This window comes from Amaranthus tricolor, chromosome 5 (assembly GCF_026212465.1).
Source record: "Amaranthus tricolor cultivar Red isolate AtriRed21 chromosome 5, ASM2621246v1, whole genome shotgun sequence".
In the NCBI taxonomy this organism is placed as follows: Eukaryota; Viridiplantae; Streptophyta; class Magnoliopsida; order Caryophyllales; family Amaranthaceae; genus Amaranthus; species Amaranthus tricolor.
The window spans coordinates 11,536,159-11,553,658 of record NC_080051.1 but is presented as its reverse complement, the minus strand read 5'-3'; the positions used below and the strand labels follow the sequence as shown (position 1 = coordinate 11,553,658).

General features: G+C 34.8%; 2 protein-coding genes across 2 annotated transcripts; one reads left to right on the top strand and one right to left on the bottom strand.

The window, feature by feature from the left end:
• The first annotated feature begins 2,029 nt into the window (after positions 1-2,029).
• On the top strand, positions 2,030-16,309 carry LOC130812779 (molybdopterin biosynthesis protein CNX1-like). The gene is made up of 13 exons (XM_057678374.1): positions 2,030-2,292; positions 2,969-3,095; positions 6,384-6,514; positions 6,647-6,748; positions 6,850-6,933; positions 8,449-8,676; positions 8,860-9,050; positions 9,186-9,290; positions 9,422-9,712; positions 11,277-11,434; positions 12,805-12,911; positions 13,318-13,374; positions 14,266-16,309. The coding sequence occupies exons 1-13, from the start codon at positions 2,137-2,139 to the stop codon at positions 14,485-14,487; spliced, it is 1,959 nt and encodes a 652-aa protein (XP_057534357.1). The 5' UTR covers positions 2,030-2,136; the 3' UTR covers positions 14,488-16,309.
• On the bottom strand, positions 14,780-16,630 carry LOC130812780 (putative pectate lyase 2). The gene is made up of 4 exons (XM_057678375.1): positions 16,299-16,630; positions 15,851-16,206; positions 15,597-15,732; positions 14,780-14,992 (listed from the first exon to the last, which is right to left on the bottom strand). The coding sequence occupies exons 1-4, from the start codon at positions 16,593-16,595 to the stop codon at positions 14,780-14,782; spliced, it is 1,002 nt and encodes a 333-aa protein (XP_057534358.1). The 5' UTR covers positions 16,596-16,630.
• Between the last annotated feature and the right edge of the window lie 870 nt (positions 16,631-17,500).

Below are 17,500 nucleotides of genomic sequence, written 5' to 3'. Positions count from 1 at the left end.
TCATCGCCGAAATCTCCGAGCAATAACATTCAAATCGTAATAAACATAATATATATTACAAACTACTATATACAAATGTCAAAATATTACAAATGTTCAATATAAACAAATGTTCTATGTATTACAAACTCTACACTAATACTCATCCTCCTCCTACACCTTCTTTAGCTGTGATGGTCTAGAGGTCAGATGCCCTTAGTTTCCAAGAATACCCTCCTCTCACACTTCAATGATAATGAAGTTTCATTGGAAGTCTTAGTTCTATATTCTATGTTTCTACGAATATGATACATTCTAACAACTTCTAACAAAGCTTCCTTACTATCAAACATCATACCCTTTTTAAACTCCCCTTCTTCGGTGTAAGTGGTATCACAAGCCTAAGTCCTTTAAGTGTTGTCCTCCACATGTTAATCTAAAGGTGGAACTAGGGCGTAAGGTTTAGGGGCAATGATAGTAGGAATGTTGCTTAAGGTCATGTCGGTGGCCAGGGCATTCTCATACACATCCACATTATCCTTAGAAAGATCATCAACTAGCTCATTAATCTCATCACCATCATCCCAAGGTACCACCTCATTACTTTCTCCTACGTTAACAATTGCATCATTTGACACATGCATTGTAGGAGGTTCACAAGGAGTAATAGATGGGGAAGGATATAACACAGGGATTTTGAGTTTCTTGAGTTAAGATAGGCATAGGCGTAGGAGAAGGATTAGAAGTTACATTTAAACTTTGATTCCTTAGGGGTACCTCTTCTACGTATACCTCCAAAGAGAGAATAGATGTAGACTTAAAATGCTCCCACATAGCATCTATCGCTTCATCATCCTCAACCAAATAAGCTAACAATTGTTCACTCATGTCGTATTTAAAACATATTTTTACAATACTTCTTCTGGTGTCAATTCCAATCTTAGAACATATAAGAAGTTTAAACTCATTGAAATCCATGTTCGAATTGCATGCAAACATTTTACATCTACCCCCAACATAGGTAACATTGGTACCCTTTATTCTAATTGAACCATTCCAAAACACACAATAGTCACACAAAATGATGCCATTTCTACAAAAATAGATATAAAATCAACATCATTATCAAGTTCATAACAACACAACATTCACAACTACATTTAACAACAATTCCCAACTACATTTAACAAATACGTTTCATCATTTTCTTCAAATATGCATTTATAAACAATAACATTACCAAATTCATAACAAAAGCCAAACAAGTACATATTTAAACAACAACATTACCAAATTCATAAGAAAAACTATTTAAATACATTTTAAAACAACATTATCAATTTCATAACCATTAATAACCATACTAAAAATACACAAATAGATAATGAGATCAATTAACAAGTACCTTAATCAGTTGAGGATGACCTAAAGAAGTATTGAATTGCAATTGGGGCATTTGAAAAAAAAATTAGAAAAAAAATTTAATAAACCCTAATTTTCGAAATTAAAATGTATAAATCAAAGAAATAATTACCTAAAATCAATCTAAGTCTATGGCAGACCACTTTAGTAGGATTAGCTTAGAAGAAGTAAAGAATTGAAGAAATACAGTAGTTTTAATGATGGAATTTGGGAGGAACATGTCACATAAGATTTTAGAATTTTGAGATTTAGGGGAAATGGGAAAGAAGGAGACATGCTATTGTATTTAGGACCGTGTTAGTTCGCTGTTAATAATAACGAACAATAATTTTGGTAAAAAAATTAAAGTATTTGTTCGCTGTTACTAACAGCGAACAAATATGCTAACTTTTTTTGACCAAAATCATTGTTCGCTGTTACTAACAGCAAATAAATACTTTACTATTTTCGACCTGCTGATTTTATTTGCTGTTAGTAACAACAATATTACCCAAACATCATGAATGGAAAAAATATATTTATTTTGAGAAATAAAATGAAATTTTGCTTAATATTTAAATTTTTTATATTAAATTATTTGTCTAGTTCAAATTTTTATGAGACCGTCTCGTTCAAGTTGTTGTGTAAAATTAAACCACCTGAGGGTTTAGAGTCAAATTCTTGACGCATTTCCCATTGTTCTTGTGCTTTTTGGATATCCTATCACCAGAGTTAGCAAAAGAATCCCCAACAACCATGATGATAACAGTAGATGAAGCACTGAAAATTGTATTGGGAGTAACTCCAATTCTGGATTCCGTTACTGTCCCACTTCACCAAGCTCATGGCAGAATCTTAGCCCAAGATATTCAAGCTCCTGATCCTCTTCCTCCTTACCCTGCATCCATTAAGGTCTTTTCTTTTTCTCCCCCTTTCTCAATCAGCATTTTATTTTGAATTAATTTTGTCTTTTCACATAATACACCTCAGATTTCTTGGTTTTATGATTGGGTTTTTTTAATAGAATTATTTATTATTAGAAATAGTTGAATGGGTGGATGGTTATTTTTGTTTATATGGTAATTATATTGGGTTTGATGCGGAAAAGTGAAAAGAACAGAAAATTTGATGTGCGTAGTATGAATTTGGAATTTGCCAATGCAAATTAAGGTTGTTAGTCAGTTTCTTAATTGTTAGGGTTTTGCTGGTTTGTTAAATCTTAGCTTACACCCTGTCGGGTATGGGAATGCAATTCATTGTGCAGAAACAAAGCTTCATCCCCACATGGCGACCATATATAAACGTTTAGGTCGAGAAATCCGCGAAACCATCTCCATTGACCACGAAATCCACTTACAATCATTTGCAAAACCGTTTTTGCATTATGGTGCTAACGGAAAGTAGAATTTGTGAAAATAGTTATAGAAACACACTTATGAAGTACCCCTAGGAGCTAGGACAGGTGGTATCAAGTGAGTAATTGTGGTCATAAATTTATTCTTGTTGTAGTCAGTAGTGTTATTTTGGCTGGATTTAAGCAATTCATGTTTTATTGACGTTTATGGATTTTGTGCTATGATGTTCATAGGACGGTTATGCAGTGGTTTCTGCAGATGGTCCGGGGGAATACCATGTAATTACTGAATCGAGGGCCGGAAATGATGCTGTTGATGTGACTATCACTCCTGGAACTGTTGCCTATGTGACTACTGGAGGTAAGCTAAATGTGTTGCAAAGCCCTGGAATACCATGTAATTTTTAACTTGTGAGTTGTGAGAGATTTCTTGGTGAGAATTGCGTATAAACATAGAAGAACAACTGGCCCTGGGGCAGGAAAATTGATAGAGAAGTGCAAAAAGAATTTTTTCATGTCATTGCTTGGCTAGCTAGTCTTACGAAAATGCCAATTGTAATTTTCTTACATTATATTGCATGCTTTTGTGGAATTTTGATGGGAATGTATATTCAGAATGTAATGATCATGTTGTGGCATCCTGTTGTAATTTTCATTGTGTCTTAGGTTACATGTATTTTAATAATTTTCTACCTTGATTGTTTTGTAGGTTACATATTATGACCTTATTTGCATTAGTTAGACTAGTTCTCTTGTTCATTTGGTATGCATACATTGCGCTCTATGTAGAAGATAAAACTAATAAAAACTAGTTGAGTTAGGATCGAGTGAGGAATCTGTACTTTGCATATTTAGGATTGAAGGTTTGACCTTTTATTTATTTATTTAATTATTTTTTATGTTGGGGAGGGGTTTAGGAAGTTTTATTAGAGGTGTGAACTTGGGAATAGAGACAAAGATTAAATCTTTATTTTTAATTCCATCTTGTTAGACGAATTTATAGAGTGAGACGTGTGAAAGGAGTTTATTTGTGTTTATAGGTACGGGATAATTTTAATATAAGGTTTATGGTTTATCGATGGTGTGGGTTGTTTTCGACTATGGAGGGTTTTGGTTTTTTGATGGGGATTAAATTGACAGATGAAAAGAAGATAAGATAATTCTGGTTGGTTTTGGTGAGGCGTATTTTAGGGAGAAATAAGGCAAATGGTAGATCTTGATTTATTTGATAATGGCATAAGGCCTTTTAAGAAAGAAGAATATGTAGACGTATGAAATAAGATAAATAGATAGAGCAACAATTCTTAAATCTATTTCTAATAGAGATATTTGCTGCATAAATAAGCTTAGGATTTCCAAGATCACTAGTCAAAGTTGCTTAAGCATTGACTAACATGGGCGACTAACTCAAACCCTCAACCCAAAAAAGAGTTTTTGAAAAGTCAAGAAGAACAAAGTTTTGATAAATTAAATTATCTGATTCGTCCAACATAAAAACAATTAAAAAGTTTATACTAACTTAGAGTTTGGATTTCCTAATCAACTAGTCTAAATTAAAGAAAAATAAATTAAAATTCTAGCTGAAATTTATTATCAATTTTAAGGAAGGAAGAAAGGGTTGATGAATCCTTCACACGTTTTGCTGTGGTCAAAATCCTTTTGTTGATTATGTTCAAACTTGATTCGTAAAAATACAATCAATAGTTGAAGTAGGCACCAATTTGGGATGACTAGGACTACGACTTTTCATAATTGGGTTTGGGTACACGACAAGTCGGGTACCCGAATAGGCAGGTACTCAATTTGGCGGCCCATGTCCTGACCCGAATAACCCAATAATCAAGTACTTAGTTAATTCTGGTCGGGACAATGGGTACCCAATTAATCATGCCCCTTTCTATAAAGGTATTATTTGTATGTTTAATATTCATGGCTTTTTTATTTATCATTAATCCACAATGATATGTTTTAAAAGTATTAGAATGATGTGTTTTAACACGTATTAACATCAGTTTTTCAAGATTAAATTATTGGCATAAGTTTTTGTCTATCATTAGATGAAACATAAGTCAATAACTGAAATGAAATGTAAGTTTATATATTTATACTTCTTCCTTTTTCTTAATCTTGAATGGTATGTTATCACTCACATACTTTATTAATTATACTTGAAGCTTTTCTCTATCACTAGATGGTGATCTCTCACAGACTGTTTTATCCACAATGTATGTTTTGATATTTGAATTTCTGTCATTGTCCTCCATTATTAGATACTGTTTATGAAGGTGTTGTATATAGGTATGTTTAATCTTGAAAAACTGGCTGTTGACAATTAGATTTTGTAAATCACTTCAAGTAACGAAAGCTTTGGAAGAATAATAACTCACAATAAAAAAAATTTATCGCTTCATATCGGTTAATTTACCTATTTTTTCCCCTAAGCCCACTTGCCATTTAAGATTCGGGTCATTGGGTTTGAATAAACTTCAATCTATCATATGGGTTTGAAAAGAAAAAATTGGATGCATGTATTTAGGCTTCAAAATGACTCCACTCCCTTGGACTAATTCTTTTCTGGGCTTTGCTTTAATATGTGCTAGTCTGGTACTCCTTTTAATAGCTCGATTTCTAGACGCCAATCTTGTTTCCTCCCTTAACTTGGATTAGTCCCTTGGCCCTTTGCTCCCATCTTAGACGTGTCGTTCTCTTGTGTAGGCTTTTCTGAGGTCATATAATTCTAGACTTAATTTAAAAGACCTATCACATAAAAAGCTAGATAGTTTAATTTTCTAATTCTGAATTGGCCTTCCTAGTTAAGCCACATGAAGCCCTTATCTAAAATATAATCGTAAAAAGAAATAATGTTTGACTTAGACTCGACTTTAAACTATTCTACTCATGGTTACTTGAATGATGATCCTGATCCACGATTCCACGATCCTACAATCTAAAAGTAGGCCATCGATTCGGATCGTAGGTAGGATCTTAATGTTGCTAGAATCGTGCGATCCTACATAGCTTAAAAGTTTAGGTGGTATGTACATAACATGATTCTACAATCCTACGATCTGATCCTACAAGGGTAGTTTCAATTGTAAAATATTTTCATATAATCTCGATTTCACTTATGTGTGCATCTATATATTTAAAATGAATATTAATAACAATTTAAAATTCAAGATTTTCTTGATTCATAGTTTAAAAATAATTATTGAAAGTATTTTTTTTAAAACATGATAGTTGAAGTCAAATAAGTTTTTTATTTACACTTCAAAACTTAAAAAAAGAACAAATGTCATAGATAATCAGTAATCCAAAACACATTAATGCATATTTATAGGATCACACGATCCTACAATCTGATTCTACCAACTCTAATCCTACCCTTTCAACGATCCTAGGTAGAATCTTGATTCTAACAACCTTGATTCTACTGAAAAATCAAAGATAACATTAACAGATAGTTATTGGCATCCACTATGGAAGCGAAGACGTTTCTCCTTGACAAGCATCTCAGAAGAACCTTCAATGTTGTGGGTGAATCTATATCACTACTCCATATAAGATTTGCATTTATTAGACACTTTGTTGGAGCTTATCAATATTCTTTGTTTGTTTATAGTGATGTGAAGCATTTGCTTATATGCAGGACCTATTCCTGATGGGGCTGATGCGGTAGTTCAGGTGGAAGATACAGAGCAAATTGAAATTGAACCTAGCCAACCTAAACGAGTGAGAATATTGGTGCAAACTCGGCCTGGTTTTGATATTCGTCCAGTGGTAATTTTTCCGCCGCTGGGACACTTTTTATTTTTTATTTTGAATCATATGTATGGGGTTGTTGTTGTTGTTGTTGTTGTTGTTCTTGTTCTTCTTGTTGTTCTACTGCTACTTATTAAAACTGTTTTGTAGGGCTGTGACATTGAGAAAGGTGATGTGGTGTTGAAGTGTGGTCAACTTGTTGGTGCTTCTGAAATTGGATTGCTTGCCACTGTGGGTGTCACAATGGTAAAGGTATATAATTACTTAAGTGCACTGTGCTCTCCCCTTTTCTTTGTCAAATTCCTTTCTTTTATTTCAAGTTACAAAAGTATATTATGTGATATCCATTGTAGGTATATCGTACTCCAACAATCGGTGTGCTCTCAACTGGTGATGAACTAGTGGAGCCAACAACCAAACATCTTGGTCGTGGTCAGGTAATGACTTCACGAGGATGGCTGGGTGTGATCTTTTACTGATATTCATACCGCTTTGTACGACCCTAAGTTGCCCGCTATTGCAATTAGTTGTCTTACTTTCTTCTCTTGAATGTTTTGATCCCGTATTTCTTACTTTTTTGTTTTAATTAAATTTTTTTTCTTAGAGTACGTTTGGATAACAATTGAGGAAGGAAAGGAAAAGAAGGGGAAGGAAAGGGAAGAGAGAGAAAATTGATAAGCTTTCCTTCTGAATCTTTTAATTGTTGATAGGATTTGTTTCATACAAAATGTGAAGGAGTTTTTTACTCAAATTACTTTTGCTTCATTTTCCACCATTTTGTATGAAACATCTATCTTATAAAATATCCATCCCTCCATTTTATCTCATCTAAACATAGCCATAGCTACTTCTAAACAAACATTATTTTTCTTTAGAGTTTGGGGGGTTTCTGTTGGGTACTTGAATTTGTAGGTCCATTTATGTAGGAGATGCATGTAGGAGCATACTGTACCTATCATGATTTAACACTTCTGTCTATATTAATGGACGGCATGTAATTTACATCTTTTTGAACTTATAAAATACATGGTTTCCTGTTTTATTTGAGAGTGAGTATGTGTGCGTGCGTGTGTGTGGGTGGGGGGTTGGGATGGGGATAGGTAGTTTTGGTATCAGTTGGATGGATCTACGTAAGCTTTTTCAGGCCTCTAAATAGGTGTTTCTCTTACGTTCATCATCTTCCTACGAAAATAAATGCAAATATTATCTTTTACCTTTATTCCTCACTTGCCTCCCTGCCTGCACGTGACCAAGAGGGTATCATCTTTTTAAAGAGGTGCCACAAGATCACCAAAGTAGCATCGTGAAGAAAGAAGGCAAAACGAGCTGAAAATAGTTTGTATAACTTTGTTAGTAATGTCAGAAAATATCTAAGGATGTATCTAGAGGGGGAATATTATCGATAGTAGTTTAAGCTGGTAGTTAGGCTTGCTTTATAAATAGTACATAGACTGTGAATGAAATGAAGTTGCACAGCCCTAAGAAATAGATGTCATTGTAGGCAAATAAATTGACAAGGTTTTGGCAGAATTACTGTTTTATTTTGAGCATGTCTCATAGTATAAAAATGCAGTAACGGTTACGATCGCGGTAACGGAATGCTGATGCAGTAACGGGAGTGATGCGGTTATCGTATCGTCTAAATATCGGTTGAAACCATAAGATATCCCTTAATGCGGCCCAAAATGCGGTTTTTTTACACATTTACAACGCGGAAAAAATCTGTTCGTTTGTTTTGAAAACCTTTACAACGCGGCCGATGTGATGCGATGCGGCCTTGTCTTTTATCTATGGCATGCATTAGCTGGACTGTAAAGAGTTGAGTTTACATGAAGGACCCTGAGAGCTATTTAGTTGCCTTACATTCAGATTGATTTTGCTGTTAGTGTTTGTACCATTGTTCACTTTCCCATGACGTCAGTATTTATTTACTCTTATGTATCTACTTGCAGATTAGGGACTCCAATCGTGCTATGCTACTAGCAGCGGCAGTTCAACAGAGCTGTAATGTTGTGGACCTAGGCATTGCTCGTGATGATGTAGAAGAACTTGAAAAAATCATGGACAGAGCGTTTTCTGCTGGAGTTGACATAATTTTAACTTCTGGTGGTGTTTCTATGGGAGACCGAGATTATGTGAAGCCATTGCTTGAGAGGAGAGGAAAAGTGCATTTCAGCAAGGTAATTGAGGTTGCCTTTAAACTTTTATTAGGGTGGTCTAAGATCAATGAGACAATTGATAACTAGTTACCACAATTTGCAGTGCGATTCATGAGTTTATTCTTTTGTAAGAAATGCTAGATTTTCAATATGTGTTTCTGTTGTATTCATATTAATTTTATGGTTTAGCTTTGCATGCTTTAGGTTCTCATGAAACCAGGAAAACCTCTAACATTTGCTGAGATCAATATGAAGTCAACTCAAGATGTGAATGTCAATAAAGTTCTTGCCTTTGGGTTACCTGGAAATCCAGTGGGCTGTTTAGTTTGTTTCCATCTTTTTGTTGTGCCTGTTATTCGCCGTCTTTCTGGATGGAGAAACTCCGACCTTTTGAGGTTACTAAAACTCTTTGCTTATCTTTTTGTTATCTGTCCTTATTTTAAGTCCTTGGTTTTCTTATTGATATTGGTGGGGGTGCTCCATCTAATATTGTACCTCAACTGATATGTTTCCTTTGGTTTAATGTATAGGGTTCATGCCCGTCTTGAGAAGCCTATTAAAACAGATTCTGCCCGACCTGAATTTCACCGTGCCACTCTTATCTGGAAGGAAAATGATGGATCTGGCAATCCTGGGTGATTATTTGGTCCCCTTAGTTTTATGCTGCTATTTATTCATAGTGTTGCAAGTGGAAGTTTGTTCATAAAATAATCTCTGGTCTTTCTAAAAAAATCTCAGATAAAATTTGTTCACTTACACATTTCAGTTTTGTTGCTGAGAGCACTGGTCAGCAGACAAGCAGTCGTCTTTTGAGTATGAAGTCTGCAAATGCATTGTTAGAGCTTCCAGCTGGAGGTGCCTTGCTTCCTGCCGGAACATCTGTGCCTGCCATTGTTATTTCTGATTTACTCAGTTCTTCTGTGAAAAAGGATTCATTATTGCAAAGGTCACCCAGCGAAACTGCTGCAAGCAACCTTTGGGATCCTGCAGTTCTAGTCCAAGTTGCTATTCTGACAGTTAGTGATACTGTTGCATCAGGGTCTGGGCCTGATCGTAGGTAAGTAACATTGAAGCATATTTATATCATTTATAAGTTGTTTTGAGTGGAGGGTTTCCTCTAAAGAGAAATCTTAGTTACCATAGAATGGATGACAGTCAACTGGATTTATCTGACTAGTATTGCATGACCATGGGAAACAAATTTGATGGCACAGTGAGTTCCCTTTCTACTGTCTATGCAATAACTCACATTCGATACGCATGCCAAGATATCCATACCTTCTAAAGTAAACTAATACCTTTCTGATCGGTTATGCTTGACCCAAGATAAGTATATGGTTACGCTTAAAAGTTTTTTAGCTCTACATAACAAGCTAGATAATCCCAAAAAAAATTGCAATAGGTTGAGTAACTCACGGTTTGAGAAGTTGAGGATGGGCATTGAGTAATTTTGAGTGTGAATTGGTAGATGAGATTGGGAAGAAGTTCTGATAAATTATCTTTTTGAATTATGTTGCTTATATTTTTGATTGAACTTGTTTTATTTATATTATATTTTTAACTTACTGATTTTGTTCCTTTAAAGTGAGTTTGTGAATATTGGGCATTTTGGTGGAAGAGGACTTAAGTTCATAAAAGGGTAAAACAGTGTTTACTATGGGCGTGTTTGTGGTTTTGTACTGCTGTATTTATATGACATTTGTTGAGAAATCTTGTCTATCAGACCACTATGCAAATCCTTTTTTTTCATCACAACTCTAAGCTACTCGTCTTGTAAATATATTGGTGTAGGCTTGTAGCTGTTGCATCTAGATACGCCTTTTTGAATCATCATTTGGTATTAGGCCACAATTTGATGCTACAAAAAAGAAGCAAAAATGGTGTTGTTTTTGTCTGAGTGTGACATTGCAGTACCACTGCTTTGCTACACTTTTTTGCTTTCACATATTTTATTTAATATCAAAACAGGTTTAAACATTTTAGTCTGGCGATTTTAAAAAGTAGAGATATGCTTTGCCTTTTACCATTTGCAATGGAGCCATCATCCAATACTCTCCATTAATCGTGAGAACTCATGAAACTGTAAGCACAAAAGAAATAAAGTAATTTTAGTAACTTAATTTACTTAGCAAACCATATTTTTTCTGTAGGAGAAAGAAAAGAAGCTCCAAGCACATTTGACAAACAATATAAAAAAATATGACAAAGTTGCCTCAGTTTGATGGCTACATTCTAGAGACTGATACTAAAAGAAACAAAAGACACATTAAAACTAATTATTCATCACTGAATCAAAGAGAAGTGTAAGAAGTTAGGTAACAATCAACATTTAACTCAGAGTCTTGGACTCACACCTAAATTTTCTAGATCATTGCTTATGAGTTAATGAAAGCCCGTTTGAAGCCAACTCAATCCGCCCCATTTATGTAGATAAATGGCCCATTTAAAACTTGACACATTAAAAGCCCACTTAATGATATGGACCCCAATGATCCTCAATTTGCACATTGGTCTATCCTCGTAGTAATACTGTCAGGCATTTATTTAATTGTTCATAAATTTTTATCATTTATGCTATAATTTCTTGTGCTCTGAGTTTGGCAATTCTCTTGTGCTTTTAGTGGTCCAAGAGCCATTTCTGTGGTAAATGCTTCCTCAGAAAGGCTAGGAGGAGCAAAGGTAGTTTCAACTGCTGTTGTTCCGGATGATGTACCCAAAATTAAGGATGTTTTGCAGAGATGGTGTGATGTCGATAAAGTGGATCTAATTATCACTCTAGGTAACCATTTCTTTGTAATTCTGTTTTGACCAGTAAATCTGCTTACAGTTTTCTTGGAGCGCCATTATTTTTTGTGTGTGGGGTGTGTGTGTGTGTGGGGGGGGGGCTCTGTTGGTGAGAAGCTGTGAGCTTGTATTCACCTATGCATTATTAAAATTGCATAACATATGTTGATCTCTCGGTGTTGTTTGACAATGTGAAAGTAAGGCCATGCTTATAAACATGATAACATGAAACTGTTTCTGCTTGCTTTTCCGGCTCCACCACAGATCATTTAAGGATAGACTGCTGCACAAAGTGTCTCGGCAAAGTGAGTCTCTGAGGAAGGCTCCCACTTGTTTGATAATACCCCTACTTCGCACATGCCCAAATCATTTTAAAGGATTTTCTTTCATCATTTCCTTAATATTTGCAATTCGTAAACCCTCTCTTATATCTTCGTTTCAAATTCTATCCCTCAAGGTTTGTTCACTCATCCATTGAAGCAGTCGCATTTTCGCTACTCCCAACTTTCTACTATGGTCCTTTCTAAAAGTCTAACATTATGATCCATATAGTGACATTGGACTAATTACTATTGAGTAAAACATGTCCTTTAACTTTAAAGGCACACCTCGATCACATAATTTTCAATAGTTGCTCTCCATTTTTGCCACCCACTTTTAATTCTATGGGACACATTCTGTTGAATGTCTCCACTACTTTGAACATGACCCCAAGGTATTTAAAGCATGCACTTACAACAATTTCTTTCTCTTATAGCTTTATAGTGCATCTTGTAATCTCGTTTGTGCTAAAATTACACTTCTTGTACTGTCTTATTCCGATTTAATTTGAAACGTCGTGACTCCAACTCTTGTCTCTATCTCTTGTCTTCATCATTCGAACTTAGCATATGCTCCCTCCTTGGTCTCATTTACCAAATCATTGTCATTAACTAACAACATGCATCAACCAAGGCATGTCTCCTTGTATCGATCAAGTTATCTCATCTAGGACTGTTGCAAAAAGATTGTTATGTCCTCTATAACATTGCCTTGTTCCCTATTAAATAGCTCAACAAAATTCTCCCTCCATCGATCTTTGGTGTTCTCGTCCTAAACTAACTAAATGAATTTGAATGTGGGGAATCAAAATATTAGGTTTGAATTCAAGTACTTGAAACGAATTTCATGAATTCAAACCCCACCTAAATGACTTTTAGTCTTAGAGGACTGAAATGATCTTTTTATAAAAACTAATGCTTAAATTAAACACGGCCGAGTGATTAATGTTTTGATTCTCAGTAATTAAGGGTTTAATGATTTTTGGTTTCAATCTTTTTTATATTTTCTAATTCTAATTTATGGAGTCAAAATTTGTGATTCTAGGTGGCACTGGGTTCACCCCAAGAGATGTTACTCCCGAAGCAACAAAAGAAGTAATTGAGAAAGAAACACCCGGTCTTCTGTATGTCATGATGCAAGAGAGTCTTAAGGTAATAACTTCTTTTTATTTTTAATATGTTTTTTAACATTCTTGTTCACTTTGTAAGCATGCTTTTCTTGTCTTAGTCTTCAAGTTCATACTTCATCTTACTATATTTATTACTAATTAAATTTAACCAGTTCATAATTACAAAAGTAAGTTGAACATGATTTCATCTTCGACGTCATAGTAGAGAGTAACAACAGCTTGAGACATACCGCAAAATCAAATCTTCAGTTCTTTTTATTGTTTAGTCTAAGAGCATGTTTATATCAATTACAGCTATTATCAAACAGAATTGATTGGACACTTGGACCTATGACTTTGCTCAATTTAATTTCGTTATTTATTTGTTCTTTGGTTCCCTTGTTTCCAATTCTGAAAAATATATCAAATTCTTTTTCCTCCTTGAGTAGGTGACGCCATTTGCCATGCTCTCACGTTCAGCTGCTGGAATAAGAGGATCTACTCTGGTATGCCCAACCTTAATTTTTGTACTTTTAAGAAATTAATGAGACAAAAGCGATTTTTTTGATTAGAATTTTAAACTAGTCTTTTCTCTTTTACATGACATGAATGAGATAGAATAAACAATAGCATTCCTTTACATCATTTCCATTATCACAATGGAAATAGAACAGAAACTAGAAAAATCATACAAATAGTTGTTTTGGGGCAATTAGTAAAACCTCTTGTCAAGGTATGCTTTTGATACGTTACTATGGAAGCCATTATCAAATATCTTCATCATCTACCTCTTAGACCATTCCCTGAAACAATGTTTCTTGCCTCTGGACGTTCCCGAATTAGCTTCGTCATAAACTATTTTTTAATATATTCCTTCCGTGAATACTCACCCAGTAGGTAATCTTTGTACATTAAATAGACATGACCGTTGACTAGTACTTCCTCTGTTTTTTTACTTGCACCCAAATACCTTTTTACGCTGTCCAATGCGTTTGCGGATTGTTTATATCTAGAATTATGCTCAACTAAAAATTTTAAAAAATTAATATTATAAAAATATCTGACAAGTCGAATAAAATAAAATCTCATGTGACTATGTTTTTTACTTAAAATTTGGATTTAGAAGGACAACATGAGCTGATGGGCCTGTTATTCCCATTCTTAAATGCTCTACCTAAACACAGTATACATATTTCATTAGCTGGATGATTGGAATTCCCTTGCATATCTTGGTGCTAGGGATATGTCAATGATTATGTGCCGCATCAGATTGGTAATTTTTTAAATCGACTTTTGTTCGTTCTGTCTACTATCTAACCTCATTTTTTAATTTCTTAAAGATCATTGTTTAAGTTTCATACTGTCACATCTTTCTAAAGTAGTTCAATGATATACAGATTATCAACATGCCAGGGAATCCAAATGCTGTGGCTGAATGCATGGAAGCGCTGTTGCCTGCACTGAAACATGGTTTAAAACAAATAAAAGGAGATAAGAAAGAGAAACACCCGCGTCATGTACCTCATGCTGAGGCTGCACCTGTGGATATCTGGGAACAGAGCTACCAAAAGGCTACTTCCGGTACTCAACAGGATCGTGGCTGCTCATGTTCGCACTAACATCATGACATCTTCAACAGGCATGTAATCACGACCTCATATACTCTTTTATGTTCACTAATATATCCTATTTTTCATTTCTTGATATTAGTATAAGGTTATATGTTGAATTTGAAGTTTTAGTGTTTCTCAAAAATAATGCTCTTATATATTTCTTCTATGAATATCTGGCATGTCAAACAAACTCCGTTATGACATTGAATAAACAACCTCTATTTATATCTATGAATTGAATTATTACATGAATTGTCGTTATGATTGAATGAATATATTCAAAACAATGTGAATCCTGTTAGCATATTGATCCTCCTTTGCATTTTAGAGCTCCAGCTGATCTTGTTAGTTTCCTCACAATTGTACCACTTGCCACTTGAAACGCCTCATCAACGCTGTAGTTTGGCTTTACAAAGCCTTCAACGCTTTCCTTGAAAGAGGCTCCATTCTCTAGTACATCCCCAACAGATCTAAAAAACCATTTTCCTTTTCCCTTGATGTTCATTATGACCTGTTGAAGTACAGAAATGATGAACATGAACGTTTTTTGTCTAATCATTTAAAACTAGTTGATCCTAAAGATAGTAGATCTTGTTTTAGATCGTCTTTTTGTAAAACTAAAGGGTTTGTGAGGTCTATAACGCGGTATTTGTTAGAAATTATGAAAAAGTTGCCTCAACTTTAGCTATGGTCATTATTTTTGTGCTATTTCTAAGATTTGTATTCCTGTCTTTAGATGGAAATGATAGGTTAAATGTCTTTATAGATGACAAACATGACTTGAACATTACATAGTACCTATGATAAGGTTGTCCAATTTTCTAGTAGCTTATAAAGTACTCCCTTCGTCCCTTTTGATCTGCACCTCTTAATAGAGGTTTAAATATTTTATTTGTAATTGGTGAATGAAACAAATAACAAGTTGGAGAAATATGTTAATGAGATTAAGATAGAGGATGAATTTGTGGACGAGATAAAAAGAGAATTGTGGGGTCCATTTCCAAAAGAGGAAATCGTGCCAAGTAAATGAGACAACTCCAAATAGAAATTAAGTAGAAATTAAACGGGACCGAGGGAGTAATTTTATACTTTAGTGGAGCATACAAAAATTTTACCTCTTTTGATTTACCCTTGGGGGCAACAAATAGGTTATGATCACTCTTGATACTAGGGTTTGAGCTTCCTCCAATGGCATAAACTTCCCATCCTAAGTATAAATTGTTAGCCACATGAGCATAACCGTGACGAACTCTGCAAAACCGTAAATCACATTTAATCTTGTTGAAATAGGTGAACGGAAAGACACCCCCATGTAAAACATTTCGTAAGAGACCAAGAGAAATGAAAATGCAGCAAGTTGAAGCAAGACCTAGGCATGCGTTGGTGGCAATTGGGTCCGAAGCGGTTGTAGACGACGGTAACCTTCATGTTCTTATCATCTACGTAATCATCATTGTGACCTAGAAGCATGACTTTGTCATGGTCACGGAACCAGTTGTTCGATATGGTTATGCTGGTTGAGCCAAGGGTTACATCAATCAGACCATCCTCACACTTGGAGAGGGTATTGTGATCGATCCATACTTTTTTCGCACTGAGCAGCCTGATGGCATCTCCGTCAATCTGGCTCAAAGAAGTTAGCTTTCCGCCAGGTGCCATTAGTTGGCTGGCTGGTTGGGGTACAACGCCGTGGATTCTTAAGCCATGGATGATGACATCAGTAACCTATGAATATCATTGAGACAAAAAATGATTAGGAAATATATTTTTGTATGGAAAATGTCATTTTTGAGACCCAAATTAAAGTGTATTCATACATTGTAGAGCATGAGGCCTGCATTAGAAAGATTGATAGTAGCACCACGCCCATCGATGGTGGTATAGCTTCCGATAAGCAATGTCCTTGCAAGCTTAATGTCCATATCTCTCGAAAACGAGATCCATACTTTTCCGGACACCATGGTGACTCCATACCTAAGAGTTCCCTTCTTAGGGTTAATCGGATCATCTCTAGGATCGGTGACAACATAGTATGTCAAGCCTTTTCCGAAGTTGTTGTACATTTTTCCGGCAAATCCCTTCGAGCATTTTGCGAGCTCTTCTCTTTGTTTCATCCAATTCGGGTTCTTTCGCCAACAAGTATCAATGGAGTTGAGCGTTGAGAGGGCAGAATTCTTACCCAAACTTAAGCTTGGCTTCATGGCTAGTAAAATTGATAGGAAAATTAAAGAATAAATTTTACTAGCCATGTTTTGTTTGGGTAAGAAGAGGAGGTGTTAAATTTCTTATTCTTGAGGGTGGTGAAGAAATGTTTTGGAAGATGTGGGTATTTATACTGGAAGAGATTATGATGCTAAAATTATCTTATTGGAGTTTTAGTGCTGTTTTCCGTTAGCTTTTTGTTATTACCATGGGTTTTTTTAGCACAAAATAAGATATTATAAGTAAATAAACAGCTAAACATAAAGATGAATTCATCAATTTTTTTGACATGGGGAAAATAGACTGGTTATAAATTCAAAGTTATATGGCTGTATGCCTGTATTAGCAGCCTGGGTCCAGTATAAATTTTCTGTTGATTTTTTTTTTCTTTTGAATTCAGGAATTTTTTTAATTACTTTCTTTAAACACTTTCACATATGGATTTAATTAGTCTTATAATTGTACATTTTATTTTGGCGCATTTGGTTGCTTTGTATAAACTGGAGTTGTTCAAATGTGACCCGTTCAAAAACTTAAACCAGAATCAAAAGTTATCCGACTTGAAACGTTATTTTTTAAGGTTTATTGAACCGATGTTACCCAAATCGAAATTGCATTCGAACCAATTGATAACCAAAATGAAAAAATTGAATTCGAACAACACGTGATTTTTATAGTCGATATATAATTATTGACCGAGATTATTCAAACTTAAAAGTGACTGAACTGAGTAACATTCGACCCGAATTATGCACAACCTGAACTCAATTTGGCTCAACTTAACAAGAATCAATTTTTAGTCAAGCTATTATCAAGT